Source organism: Camelus ferus, chromosome X (assembly GCF_009834535.1).
Source record: "Camelus ferus isolate YT-003-E chromosome X, BCGSAC_Cfer_1.0, whole genome shotgun sequence".
Classification (NCBI taxonomy): Eukaryota; Metazoa; Chordata; class Mammalia; order Artiodactyla; family Camelidae; genus Camelus; species Camelus ferus.
The window spans coordinates 6976042-7001299 of record NC_045732.1 but is presented as its reverse complement, the minus strand read 5'-3'; the positions used below and the strand labels follow the sequence as shown (position 1 = coordinate 7001299).

Sequence of the window (25258 nt, the reverse complement as noted above, 5' to 3'; positions counted from 1 at the left end):
GCTTTAGTGACCTTCCTCTTTCTGTTTTCTGAGAAGCATTCACTGTTGGAGGAGCAAAATGATATAAGCCAAATTCCCTGCCATCCTTTGATGTTACTGCCTTTTACCAAGTCTGGCTTTGGAAAGGACATTTGTGCAGCTTCAACAAAGAACCTTAGGGCTTCCTTTTAGGGAATGGAGAAGAAGGACATCTATTTACATGTATTTGTTCATTTATTCAGGCATAGTGATATGCAGTGGGAGAGACAAAGATGAAAGGCCATGGTTCCTGTCCTCCAAAAGTTCATGGTGAGGCTGGCATGTAAGCAACCAGTCCTAGTCCGGTGTGATCCGTGATCTATTGGGAATGAGAAGAAATTTCACTGGGAGCATGGGGTAAAGAGCCCTTCACTCTGTCTGAGATTCTGGGATAAAAGTGGAGAATACATCCACTGTGGGACATACAGGATTAAGACCCTCTGTCTTAATTGGGAAGAAAAGATGGCCTTCTAGTGGCATAGTCTTGAGCTTGGAGAAAGTGTGCTTGTAAGGCCCTGCTCAGCCACAGGGCCATCAATTCTCCACTGGGTTAACTAATGCTATGAGTGGCATTTGCATCAGCACTAAAAGTATTAGGCACAGACTTGCTCTTGCAGTAATGAGCTGTACTGGCCATTATCCATATTTTTGTTTTTGGACTCATTATGCTTTTAATAATCTACTATGTTTGGTTTTCATTCTCTGTCTTTCCTGAAGCCTAACCCAAGTTGATCCACAAGGATAATTAGTGCCTAAAGGAGATGAGCAAGGAGGAGTTTCATAGAAAGAAATAGATGATTTTAGAAAACTGGGGGAATCTACAAGAGGAAACAATCTCCTCTTACTCCGTGCCCTCAGGTAGGGTATAGATTGGTATAAAAAAAGGTGGGAGAAACTTGCTTAAGGTTGAAGACTGATGGTCATCATGTCCTAAGAAATCTACAGAAGCTAAGATGTTTTGATTATGGTCATTTGATAGAGAATGGGGAGGGAAGGAACAGGTTGGCTGGAGAGGGAAGTCAAATTTAGAGTAAAAGTCAGGTTGTGGACCAAGGTTAAAAAGAAATGAAAATGAAGTAAAATTTGGTAGAAAGATCAGAGGCTCAGAAGGCTTAGTGGAGTTACACATATGACTTAAGCTCAGAGTCTCCCAGAAGTGAGTCTGAATCCTGGCTCTGCCTCATCCAAGTTGTGGGACCTTGGGCAAGTCACAACCTCTCTGAGCCTTAGTTTTCTAGTTTGTAAAGTGAAGGTAATATATGGGATCACTGTAACGGTGAAATGAAGTGTCTATGGACTTGGCACATAATGAGTACTCAGTAAAAGATAACAGTCATTTTGCTTTTATGGGAGGCTAATTACTAGCTACATGATCTTAGTTTGGTACACTTCACTTCTTTGAGCCAGTTTTCTTAACTGTAAGTGGGGACAATGCCTGTACAGCAGGCAAGGTTTTTGTGGGGATTAAATAAGATTAGGTATACAAATCATCTGGTAACATAATAGAAGTTAAAAAAAATAATAGTGCTACAAGGTGGGTAACAACCTCTCAGGAAATGGCAGGTATAGAAGATGGTAGATGTTTACTCTTTTATATTCTAGAGCCTATGAGAAGCCTCGAGCTTCAAATATTGATGTCATAAAAGAGCTCAGAGATGCTCTTTCCACCCTCAACCTATCACTGACCATGCTAAACATGGAGAAAGAGGAGGGCCATTGTTGAAGGAAAGGGACAAGGAAGGATTCTTGGCCATCCTACAAAGACCAGCTCAAGTGGTATTCCCTCCATGATGTCTTTTGACGACCCTGCCCCAGGGAACTCTCTTTTACCTCACTTCTTTTGACACCCAAGTTTGGCCCTCTAATGTGGATGCTGAATTACAATATTCACATTTATTTCCCATGAGTGTGACTTCATTCTCCAACTCAGTTTTAAGCCCCTGGATGGCAAAGTCTAGGTCAGATCATTTGTGTGCATCTCTTGTGAGAGCATAAGGCTGGGCACAAAAGCCCTCAAGAAACACCCAGTATATTGAGCGCCTTTCAATCTAGGTTTTAGAATAGCCCTGAAATTTTTGTATGTTATGTTTGTGTGTATCACAGATGGCACAAATGGGGACATCAAAAGGGAAAGCTTTTTCTATTGTCCTTCTAATGATCTGAGCTCCAGTTTTTTCTCAGTAATTATTTATTGAATACTAGTTACATGAAAAGCAACTTACTGAATGCAGAGATGAATCCCACCTGAATCTTGCTCTCAAGTTGCTCCATTCTAATAGGAAAGATAGAGCCACAAAAACAGAGCCTTGATTCAAAGTGCAAGGTGACTAGTGTTATATGAGTCAGAGAAAGGAACTTGGAACATATTAGGTTTCCCATAGATATGGCACTTAAGCTGAGTCTTGATGGGTGATACAAATCTGGGCATATAAAATTAGAGAAAAGGACATCTGGGAAAGAGATGATTAATTGTAAGGCATGTACATGGAACAAGAAAGAATACTGTTGGTATGGACTATAAGATATGTGAAGAGGAATGGTGAAAACGTAGATCAGAAAGATTAGTTGAAGCCAAATGGAAGGAGGTAGTGAATTCCAGGTTAAAAAAAAGTTTAAGTTTATTCTGCAGGCAATAGGGGGCTATGAAATCTAAATCTAACTATTATCTGTCAGTCTATCTGTCAGGAGATTTTTTTGTTGGTGGTGGTGGGGTAGGAAATTAGGTTTATTTATTTATTTAAATGGAGGCACTGATAATTGAACCCAAGGCCTTGTGCATGCTAAGCATATGCTCTACCACTGAGCTATGCCCTCCCCCCAGGAGATTTTTTTTCAAACTGGGTAAGTACATAATCACAACTGGCTTCTAGAGTATTTCAGTGTAGCATATAAAAGTCAGTAGGCCAAGATATAGGTCTACAGACTTATATCATGGATCCATTGATTTGGAAAATAGTCCAAGTCCACATTGTACAGGTAGAGAAGTGATCTTCTCAAAGTCACCCAGCAAGTTAGTTTTAGTATTAAGACTGGAATCTAAGTCTCTTGACTCCCAGCTACTATTACTCTTCCATCCTTGCCTCCTCAGTTTGAGACTGTGATTTTACTATGGCAAATTACAGGCAGGAGAGAAAAACACTGGGGTCTTTCAATGAAGAAAGTCCTTTGCTGCTACTTCAAAGTTTGACTTGTAATCAATCATCAAGTTGTAGATCCCAATAAAGAGCCTGGGGGGATGCAAGGTTAATGACCTTTGTTTTCCAAGGTCTTGGGTTGATGTCTATTTGGATGTGACTGCAACTTGGAAATGAATGGGTTTCATACTTTAATGAGTGTCATTTGGCTCTCTCATCAAAGGAAGCAATAGCCTTAGGATGGACACAGCTTCAGGTAGAAATGTTTTCTGCCTCTGTAGCATGTGCTTCCCATCCAACACCCCCTCCAGCAACCAGTTGAAATGGAACAATATTGTCTGCTGTTATAATCTGATCTGCATTGAGCAAGCAGCATCATGTTGCCTAGTGGTTCTCAACTCTGGCTATACATAACATCACCTAGGGAACTTTTAAAAATACCCATGCCCAGATCCTACCCCAGTCAATCAAACTAGAATCTCTGAGGATGGGTCCCAGGTACTGTATGATCTTACTGTTTCCAGTGTGTAGCCAGGGTTGAGAACCACTGGTACTTGGGATTGCATGGGCTTCAGAAATCAGATGGACCTGAGTCTGTTGCCAATGAACTGTGAGGTTATGTCTCATTTCTGTGTCTCTGTATTATCCACTATAGAATAGGCATAATACTTTTTATCTTTCAGGGTTGTGGCCAATGTTAAATGAGAATATATGAATAAAGTACTGAATATAGTATCACAGTACCTGGAACAGAACAGGTGTTCCATAAAAAGGTAGCTAAAGTTTTTACCAGTTATTTTATTACCATTATTATTATAATTTATCATTTTTTATATTACTACTAATAACAGCAAAACAGCAGACACTGGGAAGAATAGTGGATGCAGAAATGGGAGCTATGGGTTTCAGTCCTCACTCTACCACTTAGACCTAACTATGTGGTTGTGGATGAGTGAGTTCACCTTTCTGAACCTTAGTTTCCTTCTCTGTAAAATGAAGAAAGTAAGACCCATCTACTATTCTTTCCTATGAAGCTTATTGTTAACCTTAAATAGTTACCTGGTAGAGTGCTTTGAACAGTATAGCATATGTTAGAAAAATCAGATTATTATTATAATTTTGGTCATTTTTCTCAGCTGCATTTCTGTGTACCCCACCTGTTGCTAAGGGGAATGGTGTGTTGAGAAATGTAAGATACAGTCCAGATGGAGATACAGAATTTATATGTGTGTAAATGAATAGTACTTGGTTCATACCTCCATTAGAACACCAATTGTGCTGTATTATCATTATCCCTTTTCATGTCTGTCTCCCTCACCAGAATGACTAGATGGAGGAATTTAAAGACCCCACACAGCAATATTTGAGTGCTTATATGGATGGAAGTTACCTATGCCAGCTGGAGTGTTCAAAGGAGTGATATTTGAGTTGAGTGTTGAGGGACAGTTACAATACAAATAAGACATGAATACAGGGACATATATTGGGCAAGAAGCCAGACAGAACTTAGTTATCCCTGCTGTATGGTACACACTCTCTATCAGCCATCTAATTTAGCCCTTACAATCACCTTGTAAGGAGGAGTTATACACATTTCACAGATGAATAACTTGGTGGTCAAAGAGTTGAAAAAGCTGCTTAGGGTCCCATATCTTGGAAGTAGCAGAACAAAGCCTCAAAACCAGGTCTACCCAACTTCACACTCTGTAATTTCCACACTATAGCATACTATCTCACCTAGAAGTAAGAGTCAAGGGCTTACTTTGATTAGCCATTGAGAAGTTCAGTTTAACTAAAGTAGAGCTGGTAGTTAAGGTCTAGTGTTTTTGCCTGGGTTGATAATCTGGGACCAGCTCATAGAAGACCTTAAATTTATGTTAAGAAGTTTGAACTTTATCCTGTACATTTTATAGTCACTGGAAAAATCTTTATGGAGGAGAAAAACAATGTGAAAATACTTAAGGTAAATTTTACAACAGTATTATATGGATTAAAGTTAATATTATTTACATTTATCTTAAAAAGTTTTGTCAGATAAAATTTAATTAATATTGAGATTTACTGATAAAAATTGAATGAATATCAAGATCTACCAACACCTTCACATAGTTGCACATGTGTCTGTTTCCATGTGGTGTTCATCAAGACATGAACAGTTTTTGTGGATTTGTTTTCACTTAATATTATTTTATATGCCTGTATATTTTTGACCTAGCCCAAATCCTTGTTAATTCACACTTCATATACATTGGTCAAACACTTATAAGAATTGAGTTGTTTGCTTATTAGCCTTTGTGGTTGAGTCTGGATTTTTGCTGTTAAGAAGCATGTTTTTGTGCCAACTGTTTTCCTTTTTTTTTCTTTTGGGTTAATTTATTTGGGCCTGTTCCCCAAAATGAATCGACTGGATCAACAAGCATGAACAGTCTCATATGTATGATTCACATTTCATCCACATTGTTCTAGAATTCTTGATGGCTATCTAGATCGAATAAACCCAATGCATCTGTTTCATGATACTCTTGCCAGAATCATTTTATTACAAAATTATGTGAATTAATTTTGTACTGACTGACCTGGAAACTAGACACATAGAGACAGGAGGGCGAGTTAGGAAACTGTTACACAATAGTCAAGGCCTAAGTGAAAGGGCTTGAGTTTTGGTGATGATGAATTGAACAAATTCAAATTCATCATCAAGCATTGAGTAAGTACCTACTATGTGCCAGGCTAAGTACTCAACATATTAGTACCTACGTAAATCTTCTCACTATCTCTGTAAGACAATATATTATTGGTCTTGATGATATAGTTGAAGAAAGTGAGACTTAGCAAATAGATATGATATACTCTAGGTCATACAAACAGGAAGTTCTAGAGCTGGGATTCAAACATAGGCTTTCTCTAGGGCTAACTGCTGGAAGCATTTTTTTTTTCTAAATCCAGAGTTGTTAGTGACCAAAAAAAAAAATAGGTAGTATTCTATTATACACACACATACACACAGACACACATACATATATGTATATATATACACCACAAGGTCCTACTGTATAGCGCAGGGAACTGTATTCAGTATCTTCTAGTAACCTATAATGAAAAAGATTGTGAAATATGTCATTCTAGCCTCCAAAACTATGAGAAATAAATTCCTGTTGTTTAAGCCACCCAGTCTGTGGTATTTTGTTATGGCAGCCCTAGCCAACTATTACAGCACCATACAGCAAAAATGAAATTAGTGCATATAAAACCTTATGAGATAAACAGCAAGTTTCTACTGTATAGCACAGGGAACTATATTCAATATCTTGTAGTAACCTATAATGAAAAAGAATATGAAAAGGAATATATGCATATATATGTATGACTGAAACATTATGCTGTTCAACAGAAATTGACAGAACATTGTAAACTGACTATACTTCAATTAAAAAAAAAGAAATAGGGGCCAAGGGAGGTAGCCCAGATAATTCCAGTATTGAGTACCTTCTCAGGGGTAGTGTTCCACTTGGCTAACTATCCAAGTTCTTTTTGTTCTTCTTTCTTGCAGGAGACCCTGACAATTTCAGCAAATTGCGTCCTCCAGGAGAAAAGCCAACCATCATCCGCCCCCCTGTGAGGCCTCCAGACCCTCCCTACCGGGCAGCTACTCCGCAGAAACCAGAACCAAAGCCAGATATTGTAGCTGGCAATGCAGGGGAAATCCCATCTTCCGTGTAAGTAGAGTTGTTTTTCAACCTTGACCTAAGGCCCATCTTAGGCCACCAGGAATGCTCTCAGGATCACCATTATGATTGTGAAGTGTGTACAGAGCACAACTCTGGAGCATTATTAACTTCAGAGTCTAGGGAACTGGCACAGACCAGTCCTGTTCAAAGTATTCTACCCAACACTTATGGCTGAGAGGTATTTCCTAAAGCTGAAGAGTTTAAACCTTGTGCCTGATAGGAGACCCATTTTTCTTAGCTGCCCTGATCTGTGTAGGGTGATAAGATTACTTGCTGTCTTCATGCTTCCTTGGCTCTGGAATATATATATTATTTTCTTCTTATTACTACTGGTTTTAAAAGTAATTCAATAAACAGATTTGTTCTTTTTACTTGGGCTTTGAGGCTTTCTTTTTAAGAGAAGGCATGATTTTTAAAAATCTTGACTCGGTTGTCTCAAATTCTCCAGAGGGCCTCTTGCAAGGTAGGAGCAGAGCTGATGTCCAGCAGACATTCCTGAGGCTAGGCCCCAAGCCCAGGAACCAGGGATAGAGCAGCTCAGGTGGGGCAACCTCAGCTCTCAGGGAAAAGCCTTGCTTGGGCACAAAACTAGCCTGGCTGCCTTCTCCTCAGCCAATGCCTGGGACCCCTCAGTGTACCACTTCTTGGTGTTCCTTTTTTCTCATGTCTCTTGTTTTCCATAATTGTAAAATTGGGGAAATAAGAGAAACAAAGCCTCCACCATTTGGACTAATTACCTGTGTATTTACAAAATGCCAAAAATTATCCTCTGAAAACAAGAACTTGTTTCACTTTTTTCCCCAGGAGTAACCTGAATGGGCAATATACATAAACTATTCTGAACCAATGGGACACAGAGGGTATCAGCCATATCTTTGGGGGTGCCTATGGTCATTGAGACATTTCACATTCTGATATTTTGGTTTTCCTCAGCCCCAGGTCCTTTGCAAGTTAAGGCAGAGCCTGGCATCAGAGGCCCATCTTGTTCACTTTTTCTGTCCTTTCCATTGGCCATTGGTTTTCACATGTATTTCAGACCAACTCATGGGACTTGGTTGGCTTCTGTTTGCAGGGTGGCTTCCAGGACCAGGTTCTTTGAAACAGCGTCCCGGAAAACAGGAAGGTAAGACATGTAGGTGACAGGAGAGAAACCAAATCACTTTTTAGTAAATGCATCATGAGCATGTCATTTGCTTTCTTACATTCTCTTTTGCTGTTTCTCTGTAGCTCTGTCTCTGTCTCTCTGTGTTGACTGTCTTTTTTCCTTCCTCTCCCACAACTCTGTCTCCCTGTCTCTCACCCTGTGTCTCTGTCTGTCTCTGTACCTGTGTGTCTCTCTGTCATTCTATTTGTCTCACATACCGTTTCTTTCTCTGTGTCTGTAATTCTCAGTCTCTTTCTGTCTCTCTGTGTTTTTCCACTTATGTCCCTGGTTCTGTCTTTGTCTCTCTCTGTCTCCCTATCTCTTTCACTCTTTTTCTGTCTCACTTTCTTTGTCTGTCTCTTTATCTGCTGTCTCTTTGCCTCTCTGACTCTGTTTTTCCATCTCTTTCTCTCTCTCTCTCTGTTTTTCTCTCTCTCTCTTCCCCACGTACACACACACACACATACACACAGAGTACTCACATGCCAAATAGTATTGCAAAAACTTGAAGCTCAATGTAGGTGTTATTTTTAATCCCTTTTTTATTGAAGAATAGTCAGTTTACAATGTTGTGTAAATTTCTGGTGCACAGTATAATGTTTCAGTCATACATGTACATACATATATTCCTTTTCATATTCTTTTTCATTATAGGTTACTACAGGATACTGAATATAGTTCCCTGTGCTATACAGTATAAACTTGTTTATATATTTTACATACAGTAGTTAGTATCTGCAAAACTCTAACTTCCAATTTATCCCTTTTTTGTTAGTTTACTTATTTAGATCCTATTATATTCTAAAAGGATAACTGACAGGAATATATAGAATGTAATACTCTAACATAAACAGCCTTAGAAGAAGCATAGCCCTCATTTCAAAGATAAACATTAGACTTAGGTGGTTGTTTTCAAACTGGCTGCACATATAAATCACATGGAAAATTTAGAGGGAAAATAAAATGAACACAGATTTATTTTATGTTCTAGACCCACTAAAATAGAATCTTCAAGAGTAACGTTTGAGAATCTGTTTTTTCTATTGTTGTTGTTTTGTTTCCTTCCTTCCTTTCCTCCTTCCTTCCTGTTGTTTTTAAAATTCCTTAAGTGCTGGTACAGACTTTTCAAGGCCTGTCATTTGGGACTGTTTAGACTAGAACACCTGGAGAAATGAAAGCTTAGCCTTCAGGGACTCTTCTGTGAGTTTACTCCATGTCACTTACCAGAGGGTTTGAAATTGTGCTTCCTGATGGGTAACAGGAGTGTAAGTCTTCCAGGTAGTCAGTTAAAAGCAGAACAATGCACCTTTCCCAGCAGTGCAGCTGGGATAGATTTGACATCATCTAGTTAAAACTGTGGGACCTGACTTACCAGGACATGATTCTGAACAGAAAGTCACCCTAGTTCAGCTTGGCAGTCAGCCACAGGGAACCCTAGGCTGGGCCAAATTCTCCTTAGACAATAATTTACCATTTATTCTACCATAACATATGAAAGAGAGGTCAAAGTCCCAGATTTCTCTTACTGATAGAATGAAGATAAAGTTTTCACTTAGGAAATTTTTTAAAGAAAGCTTAATCAAATACTTACCTTGAGAAGAAAAGAAAGAAAAACAAAGAGAGAGAGAGGGAGAGAGAGAGAGAGAGAGAGAGAGAGAGAGAGAGAGAGAGAGATCTTAATATTCCTAACAAAGTATACACTATGAGCAGGACTACTTCCCATTCCTGGTGTCCCTTCCTCCCTCCATAGGATAACCATATGAAAAATAAATACCAAGGAAATAGCATGATGCGAACTAGAATTAACAGAATGAACTGGGCATATCTAAAGGAAAGCTTTTTAGAGGAGGTAGTATCTGAACTGGGGATTGAAAGATGGATAGAATACACTGAAAAATGTAAGGGATTGATCTGTAACCTAGGACAGGGAACCAGAGCATTGAGAGGGAATATATACTAGGCATGAACAAAGTCCAGTAGAATCTTTAAGGCAGCCTGACTTCCAATAGGGAAACTATAGCCAAACTGGTATTGAAAGTGTGAAAAGAGATTAGTAACCACTGCCTGGGCTTTGTCACTTAGTGTTCAGGGAAGTCTTAGACTGACCACAAAATAGGGGGCTGTGGCCAAAGCAGGCACTTCCTATTTTCAGGCCTCTGGAACCTAGATTTAATCCTGTTCCATATCCCCAGATTCCACTTGGCAGGAGTTTGGGTAATATCAAAGTGGGTACACCTGTCCTCCAGTATATCATGAGCGACCTTCTTAGGTACCCACAGGTGCCTCCCACTCAGCCTCCACATAGGGAAAGCCCCCCTTCTGTCTAGGCACCCATTTTGTAACCACCACTTGCATCAGTACCTCTATGTGCCAGCTACTGGTCAAGACCCTCAGACTAGCCTCAGTCAGTCTCATCTCTCATATCAAATGAAAGTGACCTGTTTAACCTTGGCTCTGCCTCTTTTTGCTTCCCATCTGTACACCTGACTGCAACGTGACATTTGAATGACCTCACTTCTCATTCATCTAAATTTCACAATTGAAAAAATTCATAACTCCAGAGAAACTAATAAATGGCTCATCAAGAAGAGAAAGGAGGGGAAGACATTTCAGTAAGGCAGAATAGTTTCTGCAAAACAGGCTCATGAAGTGATTCGGGTTCCACTTAGGCTAGAATGTAGGGGTGAGAAGAGGGAAGCTTGACTGGAGGTGAGGCCAAGAAGATGGATTAGCACCAGATTGTAAAGGCCTTATATGACATACTAAGGAGTTTGATCTTTATTCTTTAGTCTGTGGGGAGTCATGGAAGACTTTTAGGCATGACAGTACATATTCTGAGCTGCCCCAATTGTGAAAAAAAAAATTTGATGGTAATGAGGAAGGTAGTTGTGAGAATAGAGCCTGGAGGTAGGGAGACCAATTAAGAAGCTAATCATCCTAGCAAGAGTTGACGAGGCCCTGACCTATGGTATTGTCAGTAGGAATGGAATGGAAGGACAGATTTGAAGTTGAGTCAGTAAAACCTTGCTGAATTTTCAAACATGGAGTATTGGAGAAAGAGTAAGAGAGAGGGAAGTCTAATTTGGGCACTTAGCTGGATGGTAGCAAGAATCAATCATGAAAGAATAGGTTTTGTGGAAAATTGCTCTGCTCAATTTTGGACACAGTGTTTATGAGAACCCTGCAGGACATCCAGATCAAGGCGTCCAGTGGGTAACTACAACTTAGCCTAGTAGTTGAGGCTGGACCTACATAGGGTTAGAGGTAGAACTGTTGAGCACAGCCATTGTACAAATTCATGGGGGCATTCACATATACTACAATGTGAATAGTAGCCTTTGAGGGGGTTCTTAGTATTTAATGGGGATTGAAATCATGGATGGGAATAAGATCACTCAGGGAGTCAGTGTAAATATACTTAAGAGAGAAGAGACAAAGAATGCTGAGGATATAGCTCTGGGGCCAGCTATTGTCTGGGATTTTCTGGCCACATTCTATGGGATTTGATTCTCCAGGATTGTCTCTTTCCTCCAACCATCCCCTGACAAAGCTACATTAAGACTGATCTAAGTACATCAAGATGCTGGGCAAGGCTGGTTTGATTGTCAAGGCAAAGGAGTATTCATTTTTCATATGGCATTTTCCCTCCCTCTTTGCCTTGCTCCCATTTTAGATAATCACAGGATGTAGTCATTGGTCTTGACCCAATTTCTCTGGTCTTCTCTAGTCTCCCATAGTTTGGCATTCAAAGGATTGTGCTGGCATCTGAAAGATGCCTTTGTTTCTGGGGGACTGGGCTCTTTAAGTCTGCCAGAGAGGTATATAAGCAGCATATAAGCATGGAGTGAGATGTTTTGAAACACCTGGATATAATCACTACCCCATTTTTCAGATGGCCTAATTGTCACTGTCCTGAAAGGGTCACCCATCCTCTTGCTTTGTCTTTCCAGTTCTGATTTCTAGAGTCTTAGTGAAATGTCTTTCCTCCTTTACCCACAGTTCTCAAGGCAGACTTCCTGGAGATGAGAGTTGAGGCCTCAGGTATGTAGTATCCACCCTTGACTACAGAACCTTGTTACACATAAAACTTCTTTATGAAATCTGAGTTTCTGAGGACTGGAATACCATGTAGATCCAGAGAGGGGGAATTCACCTCCATGCCTCAGTTCACTACCCTATCATTACATGACCCTTAAACTTACTACCTTTTTATTCTGAGATTCTCTGTGTTTTTAAGTCTCCTTTCTCTTGCCTTTCTTTCTCCCTCAGCCAGACTACAGTATAGTTTTACAAATTGCCTTTGAATCAAGTTCATTAGGAATCCTAGGCTGTGATATTTGGGGCAATTACGTTTCCTTCTCTGAGCCTCAATTTCCCATATGTAAAATGAAAAGTTTGGAACCTTCTAACTGCAACATTCTTTAGGTCTATAAGAAGATCAGCAGCCTCTCTTTTGGTATTATAGCAGGTCCCGAGAGTCCACCTTCATATCTATAGAGGGATTTCATGCCTTCGGATCAAATCATTGTTTCAATCTTACCCCCTTGGACCTTCATCCTGAGTCCTTTATATTTGTCTAATGCAAAGCACTTTCACATCCATTATCTCATTTGATCTATATCAAATGTCAGAAAGAGGGAGGCTAATCTGTATTTTAATTCAACAAATAAAGGAACTGAGGTTCATGGGGGTTAAGTAACTTGCTTAGGTCACCAGAGCCATGGAGGGCCTGGAAATTTCTTTCTCTACCTAGGAGTTCTGGTTGACTATCAGATCGTTGGCATGACATGAAGCAATATATGCACAAATGAGATCCAGATATCTGAAGCCGAGCTTTCCATGTACTCCTCAGCCTTCCTTTTCTTCCTATCACTGCCAGTCCTCAGAGGTCTATGGGTAGATAAGCTCTTCCTTATCAGCTCTTACAAAGGTGAAGTCCCAGTAAAAGGAAGTTGTGAGTCATTGTAAGGCTATAAAGGCAGTGGCCATTCTGCAAGGGGGGTAATCTCAGAGTTATCAGGCTTCTGCACCCCTGTAGACTTTCTGGGGATTAGAGTCATGGCTAAAGACACACAATTTCCAGGCCTGATTATAGCACCATCTTAGGACTGTTTCATGGGAATCTGAGTTATAAGGGCCTTTGCCTAGCCAGCCCCTATTGCTCAGAAGATTAGCTACCAATTTGTATGGTTAGCTACCCACTAAAAGAGGCCCTACTGCTCAGAGGCTGTTAAATGCTTAACCAGTCCTAGCTAATTCCTTACTCTCTTCTTTCCCTTTCAGGTTTTAAAAGCCTTGGCCTCAGGGGACACTTTCCAGGTTCTAGAAGGGTCTTCTTCAAACCCTGTGTGCTGAGTCCTTTTGTGCTGAAGAGCAGATCTTTCCTGGCCCTGCACCTTCAGGCTCTGGGATGCTATAAAATAAGGGACACATGTCCTAGACACAAGTTTATTTCTCCTTTGTATTCTGTCTTCATTCCCTCAGAAGGTCTACCTTGAGCTCCTGTAAGACTGTGAGTGACTGAACTCCCTCCCTCAAGCCAGACTGCAGAAACCAAGCTTTTCACTGACCTGAGTCGAAGAGAAGAGCTCACTTTTCAACTCTTCTCTGAACTTCCTGCTTCCTCAAAAGGCCATCCCACTCTGAAAGATTTGGGGCTGAAGACTGATCTCAGAGGTCTTACCCTGAACTAGAAGTTACTTGAGTTGGGAGCCATTGCTTACCTTGGAGGTAGAGGAGTGGGAGTGTTTGCTGAACATTGGAGAATCTTAACATGTCTCTTACTGAGGATATAGACCCTGGTGCCAGGTTGGAGCTCTGGCCCTACGTGCCAAGAATGTGTCTGCTCCCATGGGGTCAGACAGAATGAGTGATGCCCCCACAGCCCCTCATATGGACTCAGGAAGTTGACCTTCCTGCTCTTGCCTATAGCCACTTAGGACAAATCTGTAAAGCATGTTTTGCATGTCAAAGCTTAGGTCTGTTTGAATTATTCCTCCTGTTTTCTCCTGACAGCCTCCTTTCCAAGCAATCAAGAAAGGAACAAAAGCTGAAAACAGTTCTTTTTAAACAGGCAGCCTGTGTTTCTCCTGTGGGAGTTCCAGTTTTGGGTCAAATGCTGGGAAAAAAAATTGTTAAGATGGATTGAGGCCTGGCAGCTGCCACTGTTGCTTCATGTTTGCCTTCTGCAGATAAGCTCTTTTATCTCCTGAAAGAAACAATTCTTAACCCACTATCTATGGATTCAAGAACTTCATAAAGTCTCTGAAATGATATGCAGACTTCCATGACAATGTGCCTTTTCTGGAGAGATGATCCATAGCATTCTACTGAATTTCAAATTGGGCCTATGACACAATAAAGGTTAATAATCTCAGCCCTTGAGATAAAAAACTCTTTCTATAACCCATAAAATATTTGATTGGAAAGGCTTTTCCAAATTACTTAGTCTAACCACATAGTTTACCATTGGTGAAAGTGAGGCAGAGCAAGGTAGCAGCCATGCCTAAACAAGATCCCACATCCTTGGGCTCCTACACAAGGTTCTTTCCATTACACAATGATTATCTATCAAGGGGCCATATGATTGGTGGCTTTAGTGGTCATCATTTTGAAGGTTTAGCTTTTACCCTCTCTCTTGAGCCCTTTGCCACCAAATGGGACTTCCAGACGTAAGTTCCTGGTTTCCTCATTTGCTATTTCAATCATTGGAAAGGAACTAAAACACAATAGGTCTACACCCATTGAGTCAGAAATCTGAGAAGTAGACATTTCTGAGTCCTGTTTGTTGAAAAGAAGCTGCTGGAGAAAGTGTCATTGCTCATGTTTCTATGCAGATGCTTTGGCTTTAGGGGAGACTTAGATAGTCTGTCTTTAGAGTCTGTGTAATGACAGTGTGGTCCAGTGTGAGAGAAAGGGCTTTCCTACTTGGAGTCTTCTAGCAAGGCCCCACTAGTTAACTGACTATGGTACTGATAAAGAAGCATAGACATGGGGAGAGGGGTTGGGAGGAGAGGGAGATGGACAAAGGAGAAGAGAGACAGAATGCACACATGCCCAAACCAACTCTGAGAGACCTTTGGAATGGTGTTACTGAAAGGCAATAGTTAATTTCAGGACTGAACTCTAAACATACTGAGGGCCTTTGTGAAAGTAATTGAGTAGAAACTTGATGCCATTTTTAATGAAGACATGCCCATGTGGCCATACTGAACCCTCAACTCTACCCAGTCTCAAAGGCCAAGTTGCTAAGAAACCAGGAGCAAGAGGTCCAGGTGGCCACCATTCTGCCTGCTGCTCACCCCCAAGGGGAGTCTCTGTGAGACCTGCTGGCCTCCTTCAGGAAGTACTCATTGAGCCCTAATCTCAGAACTGTGGCCTCTCTGCTCTGTCCCATTAGATGACTGACTCAAGCAAGCAAGTGTGCAGATTTTGCCCATAGAATCAGTGGCCAATGTGGCCTCAGTACCTTTGAAGATATTGGAGACATGGTTTCATTCTGGTTTTCTTGAAGCAAAATACCATAATCACCACTACAGATATTGAGAGATTATTGAAAACCAGAGAAAGCCACTGCAATCCCAGTGTAATACGTGTCCCAGAAATGTGACTGTGAGATTGCTGTGTGTTTCTTGGGATGCATATCAAGAGCCTGGCTTAAAAAGTTGGGACCACCAGTCTGACTGGAAGCCGGGGAACAGTGGCTGGCTAGCTCAGCTCCTGCCCTAGGCTATTCCCAAAGAATTCCAAAGAATGAACCTCATACCTCCCACTTTGTTCTCTGATTTAAAGAGCAAAAACTTCCATGGTGAAGCACACTGTCATGGAATAGAATGAGACTGGCTTGGCCTAGGCTTGATGAATGGATAGTCATTCAGAAGAGGCAATGGGAAGGGGGTGATAATTGAAGCATGTCAACTCTAGAAAATTATCTGCATACCTTGGCCAACAAGTTAAAGAAACTGGCAATTGATGAACTATAAATCTTGAACTGAGAGTGATAACATTTATTAAACACATACTAAGTGCTAGTGGTTCATATACATTATCTCAGTTAGTCCCTACAACAATCATGCAGTAGATACTACCTTCCTCATTTTACACGTAAAGGATTTATGGCCCAGCTGGTTAAAGTAACTGGCTCAAGGTCATACAGAAAGTAAATAATAAGACTGATACTAATACAGGCCTCTCTGACTCTGAATCCCATGCTGTTTTCCTGTTGCCACACAAAGGCCATATTACTGGAGCCGGCATGACTTTTCAACTCTTGCCTGCTTAACAAGTATTAAAAATCAAGCATTTGAGGGGAAGGAAAGGATGCAGGTCCAGTTTACAGAGGAACAAAAACTGGGCTGGGAGAGATTTCTGAGTTGCGTTTTCTCCTCATCTTCTGTGTGCCCATTTGGTAATGTTTTTAAAACGATCATCTAATTTTATGTGTGAAGTGAAGGATTTATTTTTTAGTTGGTAGTTGTCAAGTCCTTGATTTAGCTGTTTTTCAAAGAGGAAAAGGTCCTTGTATGTGTTTGTTACTTCATCAAGGTTCTAGCATGTGCAGTTTCAGCCCAAGAGACTGGGACATCTACACATGCAGTTTGGAGCAGTAGAAGTGGTCTTGGTACCTCTGCACTACTTAATGTCTGGTAGTCAAAACCTATGTTTTTTCTGTGGTGACAGCAAAAGTTAAGAGATGATTTAGAATAAGAAATATTATTGAAGTTTTTGTTTTAAAAAAAGATGAGGGGTATTGTCTAGCCACTGAGGGGCAAAGCTTAGCATCCAAATTCAGTGATAAAATAGTGTCATGTAGAGTGTTTCTAAAATAACTTGCTATCATGGGAAAGAATCTTTCTTTTTTCAAGAAGTTCCTTAATTCTGTAATAACTAGAACAAATAAAGTAGTAGAAGTATTTCTGTGACTAGAAAAAATTGCTTTTGAGAGAATGTATATCAATGATACTATTTTTAATGTGGATGCAGATAAATGGCCTTGACACATCACAAACCCAGAAAAAGTTTTGGAAGCATTTTAATATTGCAGAGAAAAGCAAGATACCTTGAAGAAATGTTTTTGATGGAAAAAAAAGCCTTCATTTTCATAAGGAAAAGATTCACTTGATACTAAGGACATTAGTAGATCCTAGAAAGACTGCTTATGTGAAATACATATGTAACATCAGAAGAAAAAGAATTAGGTCCTGGGGCCCATTCATGTAACTTTCAATAAAATATGCAGACTGCCTAGTATTAATGACCTCCATCTTCAAGTTTGTCATGGAAACACTCTTTGAACATATTAGGCATATGAGGCTCATATTGTTTTCTGCAGTTTTAAGGAAATGTAGTCCCAGAATATTTGTGTACCCAGGGATCTCAATCTACAGTCTACTTTGCATCAAGCCCTGTCATTTCCTCAGAACTCACAACATCATTATGTGATAGATGACAGCCCCATTCTACAGATAAGGAAACTTGAGGCTCAGGGAGATGAGAAATGAGTTGTCCAATGTCCCACAGATAGGGATTGATAAAAACCCAAGACTAGAAGCTACAGGGGCCTTCTTGTTTCTAATACACCACACTACCCCCAGTGGTAAAGGAATGCTGACAGTAAATGGAGAAGATGTTTAGAAATGAGACAACATCTTCAAGTCTGGTTACTGTGAAGATGGTCCACAATCAGCCTCAGCATGAGCATTACCTGGGAGCATATTAGAAATACAGATTCTTGGGCCCCATCCCAGACATCTGGAATCAGAATTTGTATTTTAATATGATCTCCAGGAGATATCTATGCACATTAAACTTTGAGAAGCACTGATCATAAGGCTCTTGAGAGAACAAAGCAGGTTGAAGAAAGAGACCTCTTGGTGAGGCAAAGACCAAAAATGGTGGATAAGACCAATCTGGTATTTTGGGAGTGTTTACAAAGATTGTGTCCATACCTGCCTGCTTCTTACATTGCTTTGTACGTGGCCTTGTACTTTGATGACATATAAATGAACTTTCTCTACTTCAAAGAATCGTGAAACCAGCCTAGGAAATAGGAAGACTAAAAGTTACTTGACTTTCAAATATCTGAGCATCAAAGGCAGGAGAAAGGCAACATGGAGCATTGGAAAGAGCTCCCTTCAGGAACATTTGGGGTCCAGATTCACCTCTGTCACTATCTTTCTGTAATGCTGAGCAAGTCCCTCTCCCTCTCTAGGCCTCAAACTGTATATCCTTAAACCAGGTAGTCTCAACGGGCCTTTTCAGCTTTGGCATTCAGTTATTCTTAGCTGTGGGTTTTACTCCAGCCAACATTGTAATGAAAACATGGGCAACTCTACTGGGTTTTGTCTGACCATAGTTTAGCATCATCAGTTCACATGAGAAGGGGTATTCTAGAAGGAAATATCACAGGTGTGACAAAGCAACAATGATGGGGACTGCAAGGCACTGAGAAGAGTATGACTCTAGTTAACCAGTTTGATACTGGCCAGTGTTTTAGTTCAAGTATAACAAGACATCCAGACTCCTTGGAGAACCAGCTGCTTCAAACCACATACTTGGGAATCAACTCCTATATCTTGAATAGGATTTATTTTGCATGATGTAATGAAACTCCTTTGACTTGGGCTTTTGGGGGCTAGTTTATTGTGGATAGGAGGCACTTATAAAAAAGAGAAAATTCTTGCTCATCTGCCATCTGCCACCCATGTTTCCAGGTGACTCTGATGCCCATTAGCCAAAGGTAGCTGGCTATAATCTAACCTCTTATAATGGAGCAATAGACTCAGAGAGAAGGGACTTGTCTAAGGCCACACACCAGAGCCAATGGTAGAAAACAGTTGAAGAGTACCATCCCAAGGCTCTTTCAACTGTACTTTCTTTGGGTGACTTCCATCTGGGTACTTTGTTTCCATCACGTATTCACACTCATTCTTTCAGTTGAGCCTCACATAACCGTATCATCTAGGCAGAGCAGGGATGATTACCCTTATATTATTGGGTCTCAGAGAGGTGACATAACTTGCTCAAGGTCACAAAGATAGGAAATAGACTTGGATCTAAATTTTTGGATTTCACTTTTGCTGCACTACTTCTCTAGGAAAGGAGAAGCAGCCTTCCAAACCCTCAGCACTTCTCCTGGGAAATGTCAGGCATTCTAAACTCTTAATTCCTTCAATCCAATTGCTTCAAGACAGATCTATTTTTTCCCTATTGGAGAATACGTGAACAGTTTTATAACCTGAAATTGTTCAAAGCACACGTGTACCCATCATTTTGTTCTCATAACAGCCCCATAAGGTATGTAAGACAAAATATTTTGCCCTCATTTGACATATGTACAAATTAAAGCCCAGGAACATTGTGTTAGTTTTCTACTGATGCTGTAACAAATCACTACCAATGTAGTGGCTCGAAACAACATCCATTTATTCTTTCACAGTTTCCATCGGTCAGAAGTTTGGCATAGTATGGCCATCTTCTCTTTTTAGAGTCTCACAGAACTAAAATCAAGGTATCAGTCAGGGATGTGGTTGCCCTCTGGGGCTCAGGATCATCTTCCAAGCTCACCAGTTTTTGGCAGAATTCAGTGCCCTGTTGCTGTAGGACAACTCTGTTTTCCACATGTGGCCCCCTCTGTCTTCAGGCTAAAGACAGCACATCAAATAATTTGGCTTCCCTTTCTGCATCTCTCTAACTTCTGTTTCTGCCTCTGCTGTTAAAGGCTCACCCTTTTATTGGGGGTGATTTCATTGGGCCATGCACAGATAATCCAGGGTAGTCTCTCTGTTTTAAAGTCTGTAGTAACCTTAATCACATCTTTAATATCTCTTTTGCCATGTAATTACAGTCATGGAGATTAGGACAGGGTATCTTCTTGGGAGACATAATGCTGCTTCCAAGAGAGATGAATCAGCTCCCTACAGAAGCCTTCCTTTTCAGCATAGACACCTCACTATCAACACTTTAATCCCTCGAAAGAAAAAGTGACCATTAGCATTCCACATATGTGGGAATTTAAAAACCTAGTGTTCAGCTTCTGCCATCTTTCAAATACACACAGATACAATTAGGCAGCACACCAAAGAATGTGGTAGCTGGAGTACCAGGGGGGCTCTTTGGAGGCTAGTTTTCCTAGATGGCACCTTAATGCTTGTGACCAGTCTGTTAACTACTAATAGTCTACCTAGGATGAGGGTGGGCAGAAGCGGTTTTCCCAAAGGCCCAAGATGAGGCGTGTATCCTTCGTATCACTTGGCCAGAAGAGCTAACATTTATATAGCATCTACTACATGCCAAATGTGTGCCTAAGTGCTTTGCATGGGTTTACTGAATTCCTCCAGATAGTATTCTTATGAGGTGTGTACTGCTATTAGCCCATTTTACAGATGAGAAAACTGAAGCACAGAATAGTTACACCATTTGCTCACATTCCCACAGCTAGGAAATGGTGGATTCAGGATTCAAACCAGAATGTTGCCTTAACTAATCTCCTGTGGCATCCACCAGACTGGGAAAATTCTCCTAAAAAAGATATATAAGTTTTAACCCTCTAAGCTTGCCCTCAGGGTCCTGGCAACTCAAGTCAGCACAGCTGAGTTTCCTGAGTCAGTTAAATTTAGAGACTTGCTGGGTTTTAAGGAATCAATGGAGTGCAAAGTGAAGGTGTCCAACATTTTCTCAGAGGCTGGAAGAAAAGGAGATTGTCAGTCTAGGTAGATGGGGCCAAAATACCCAGGAATGCCCTTTCCAGAGCAGTATTTCCACTTGCTCCCCATGAGATCGTGGGTCTCCTTATTTTGGTGTGCATTCAACTTGTATCATTTCTTCTGAACCTCTATGAAGCACATTTCTTGAAGACCCAGGTCCTCAGAATGCTGGAAAAAGATGTCTGAAATTAAGGCTGCAAAATAGGACTTTCCTGGTCCTGGAGAACAGGGCAAGGCAGTGGCCTTCATTATGCCTTTCCTTTTCCAGCTGTTGGCAAGCCTGTAGGAACTAAGTTTCTGCTAGTATTGTCATCTCTGGATTTATCCCTGTGCCTTCTTCTTCCTCAGCTACTCCCATCTAGGTCCCATGATGCTGGCAGGTGCCACCTATTGTAGTTTCCAAAACCATCAGGATGTGATGTAGTTGGGGAATGGATAACTTCAGTCTTAACTGTCCCTCACCTCTTCTCCACCCCTACAATCCTGCAGGACTCAGAATTCTGTCTTCCTTCTGGGGTTGAGATCTAGAAGGGCTCAGTAGAGGCTGGGTTCCTCTATTCTCCATGTCTTCTTTGCTAGCCCTGGCCTCTAATGCCCCTGAAAGAAACTCGAACACTGTTATCTGTATTCATGTCTCAATAACCACAGGCAAGTTACTTCACCCCAAAAAACCAGTGGTTGGCCCTTAATAAGTGCTCAATTAATATTAACTGGTAATAGTAGTAGTAGCAGTAGTGGCTGCTTCAGTTGTTATCCAGGAATGGAATCTTCTTTACACATATTCAGGGTTGGTGGATCATGCTCTGCCATTCAGAATCTTCCCAAATGTTATCTATCTACCACCTAATTCTTGGATTCTTCAATGCAGTGTAGACTGCTTGTCTGGAAACCATCATGTCCCTTAGCCCTGTGACTAGCCATCCTGATCCCCACCACCCTATGGAAGCTGTCCCCATGCATGGCTCAGTTCCCCCCATACTTGTTGTCTCATGTAGGACTTTCATGCCAATAACCCAGGCCCAGCTACTCTGCCTTGTGCAGCTTCCAACAGTCAGTTCTGAAGGATTCCTATGACTTGAGGTCTGACAGGTGTTCATTCCTATGACAGTTAAGCTCCTGGTGATGTGGCTTGGGTACCTTCACCCTCATGAACACCCTTTATGCTATACTGTGGAGCAGCTCTCTCCCACACTCCCTTACTCTCCCTTCCTCCTACATTTTACTCTCCTACCATCATTATAATTGTCCTTACTGTGTTTCTTCAAAGGTACTCAATGAGGGGGTGGGTAGGTCCTAAAGAGGATAAAGGAGAGAAGCACTATTCTGCTACTTGTTGATTTCACACTTAATTGGAAATTAACCCATGGCCCTTGGCTATCCATGATATTTATATCCAGCAAGAAACCACATTATTTTCCCTGAAGTGAATAAGACATCACAAAATACCTTAGGAAATCGGTCTAAAGATCCTTTAATTTAATTTGAAGAGGTCTGGGAAAGAAGCATTGGCAGCTAAGTAGCCAAACCACTGTGACAAAGGGGGAAAGAGGCTCAACCCTGAACCACAAGTGGACAGGTTATAAGAATCAGAGGCTTTGCGTTATTTGTATTTCTAGAATTCAGGGCCTTGGGAGTTGAAACAAGGCCCACAATGGAATTGAGGGTCCCCTGGCTCCAAGGGAAGGAAACAAACATTGTTCAGCATCTAATCATGTGCCAAGCATGAAGTGGAAGAGGCCTCAATCCTTGAGCTTTGCTGATAGATCTGGCCTAAGTGTTAGGGTGGTAACTGGGTGGGAAAAAAAAAGTACTATCATCTGGCAGGCACATTGTGTACATTTTACATACATTGTCTCCTTTGAACCTCTCAACCACCTCATTTTAGTCCCATTTACAGATAAAGAGACCTGAAATCCAGGAAGATTGGTACTTACCAGTTACACAGAGAGTAAATGGTGAAAACCTAGATAGGAATGGACTCCTTGCCTGTACAAAGATGGCATATTATTTTCATTACTGAAAATGTCTCTAACAGGAAGACCATCAAACCAGTGTTGAACAGGCTTTTGGAAAATAAACTTTTCATTGTTTGTGCTGTGTTGCTGGAGGTAGAGCAAGGGGAGAGTACATAGGATGTGGCGAGTACCTGAAGCAAGTTGGAATAGGGAAGGTGCGGGACCTCCTTGAGCTTTTATGGAAACTTTGTGTGAATTGGACAAAACACTCCTAGCTCAAGACACTGAAGTCCATCTGTCAGAAAATTGTAATAAACACACAGGTATCTGAAATGTGAGAGGTACCCCCTAGATGTGGCCATCACAGCTGCATTCAGTGGCCCTGGGAAGGTGCCCAGAAGTGCAAAGGTGAGGTAATAATGGAACTAACTGAAGCATTAAGGAGTGTGCCTCAGATCCATCTAAGACTTAGAAGGCCATTCGACAGATCAAGGCCTATGTGATTCTAAGTGAGAAAGAATTATGGGAGCTTAGTGGGAAGGAAGGACTTTGAATTTATCTTATTAACTTACATTTTCAAAGCCCTGAAATTTTTAGGATGCTGACTGGCAGCTGAGAGAAAGAACTGGGCAATGGAGGAGGTGAAAAAAAAAAACAACCCTCTGCTAGGCACTTTTACACTGAATATCTCATACTTTCCTCACAACAGTCATGGGAGAGATAGTGCTACCCTAATTTTAGATATGAGGAAACTGAAGCTCTAAGGTTGAATAACTTACCTTAAATCACAGACATTAATTGGTCGTTCTAGGATTTGACCCCAGGTGTGTCTAACACGAAAAATGGTGCTCTTCTCCCTTTACAATGTAACATAATTTTGGGGGGCATTTGGGTGTGCGTTCAGTCAGAAGCACTAGGCTGGTGGAGAATAATGAAGCTGCAAAAATCATGTTCAAGGGCCCATGATCCCAGACTGAACTAAGGGTAATAGCTAATACCCAGGCTATGATGATAGAGGGCATGCCTGTGCAACTAGGAACTTCCTGGTGATAATCAGCATTTCCCCACTCACACAAGTATCTTCACTGGTAAGTGGAGATCATATTTTCCTTCCCTCCCACCCTAAACTTTCAGGAAACCCTAAGGCATCTATAGAAATAAACATATCTATATGTGATACATATCTCCATCAGTTCTAGGTCAGGAAGGTATGGCCCTGGAACCACCTTCTTGCCCTTGCTAACATGAGACTAGTGTGAAGGAATCTGAAACTCATATGTAAATGGGGTTTTCTTTTGAGTCAGACAGTGTTATGATCCTCAAGCCAAGCTTCCATAACCTATAGTTAAGGATACTGTCTTCCAGATGACTGTCTCATTCTTGCTGTCATCTCAGCAGCTGTTTCCAGATCTGAAGGTAAAAAGAAGGTCAGAGAGCTGGCCAAGCAACATCCAGCTGCAGTGAGGGAACAAGGGAGGGTGGGCACAGGAATTCATCACAAAACACAAACACTGTATACTTTCTCTGTCAGCCCTTCCAAACTTTGCAGATTGAGTCTCTTCTCAGTCAATAGCTTTAGATTTTCCTCCTGCTTTAGGAGAAAAGCTGATTTACTTCTAGGAGAGTCTGCCTACTGCTTTAGTTCCTTTCTTTTCCTCTCCAGGTATGATAATGGAAGAATTAAGAGATTTTAAAAGGATAGAAAGGGCTCTAAGTGCTCTACATGCATTTAAAAATTATATGGAATTGACTCGGTGTCAGTGTTCTCAGTGCTTTACAAGTATGAATTCATTTAATCCTCACAACAACCCTATGAAGTAGATATTATTATTCCCACTTTAAAGTCGAAGAATCTGAGACATAGAAATGTTAAGTGACTTGCCCATGATCACATAGCAAAGAAGTGGTGAAGTCAGGATTCAAAACCAAGTTACTAAGAGTCTGGATTCCAATACCTATTCTGACACCTGCTAGCTATCTTACACCCTGGCAAGTCATTTCCCCTCTATAAGTCTTAGTGTCCTCACCAGTAACATGAGGATGATAACACATGCCTCTCAGGGTTGTAGTGAGGAATCAATCGAAAATGCCTAACCTGGAGTAGGTATTCAAAGTTGGTTCCTCTTCTTGTTTTCCTAAGGCTTGGTACCAAATTATGATTTGGTATCCAGACTCAATAGCCACGTCAACTTATCCTGTGACAGTGGTAAGCAAGCACTGGTGGCATTCACTCATGTTGGCGTGCCATATTTCTAACATGGTAATAGGTAGGAGCTGATATAAATGGCATTTCTAAAGATGGAATTCTATCATAAGTAATTAGCTATATGGTTCTGTCTCTGCCCAGATATAGGGAAGACATGGCCAGCAGGAGGGGTATTTGCAGGAAATGAAGGCATTGTCCCCAACCAAGATGTCTCATTCATACTCCTGCATGTACCCAACAAGGTGCCACCAGTAACTTTAGTTAATGGATGGACCAATGGACTTAATTGGAGATGCCTGCTTACCCCATAGATGTATGAAGTCCTAAGGCTGAAAGACAACCTAAATATCATGAAGAACAATTCCCCAT

At 41.0% G+C, this 25258-nt stretch overlaps 1 protein-coding gene across 1 annotated transcript in view; it reads left to right on the top strand.

Moving 5' to 3' along the window:
* OPHN1 (oligophrenin 1) overlaps window positions 1–17273 on the top strand; it is a 441200-nt gene extending 423927 nt beyond the window's left edge. The window contains exons 17-20 of the mRNA XM_032475625.1: window positions 6703–6868; window positions 7953–8003; window positions 12024–12065; window positions 13308–17273. Coding sequence (XP_032331516.1) covers window positions 6703–6868; window positions 7953–8003; window positions 12024–12057 — 251 coding nt within the window. The 3' untranslated portion in view covers window positions 12058–12065; window positions 13308–17273. The remainder of the gene's footprint in view (window positions 1–6702; window positions 6869–7952; window positions 8004–12023; window positions 12066–13307) is intronic.
* The last annotated feature ends 7985 nt before the right edge of the window (window positions 17274–25258 follow it).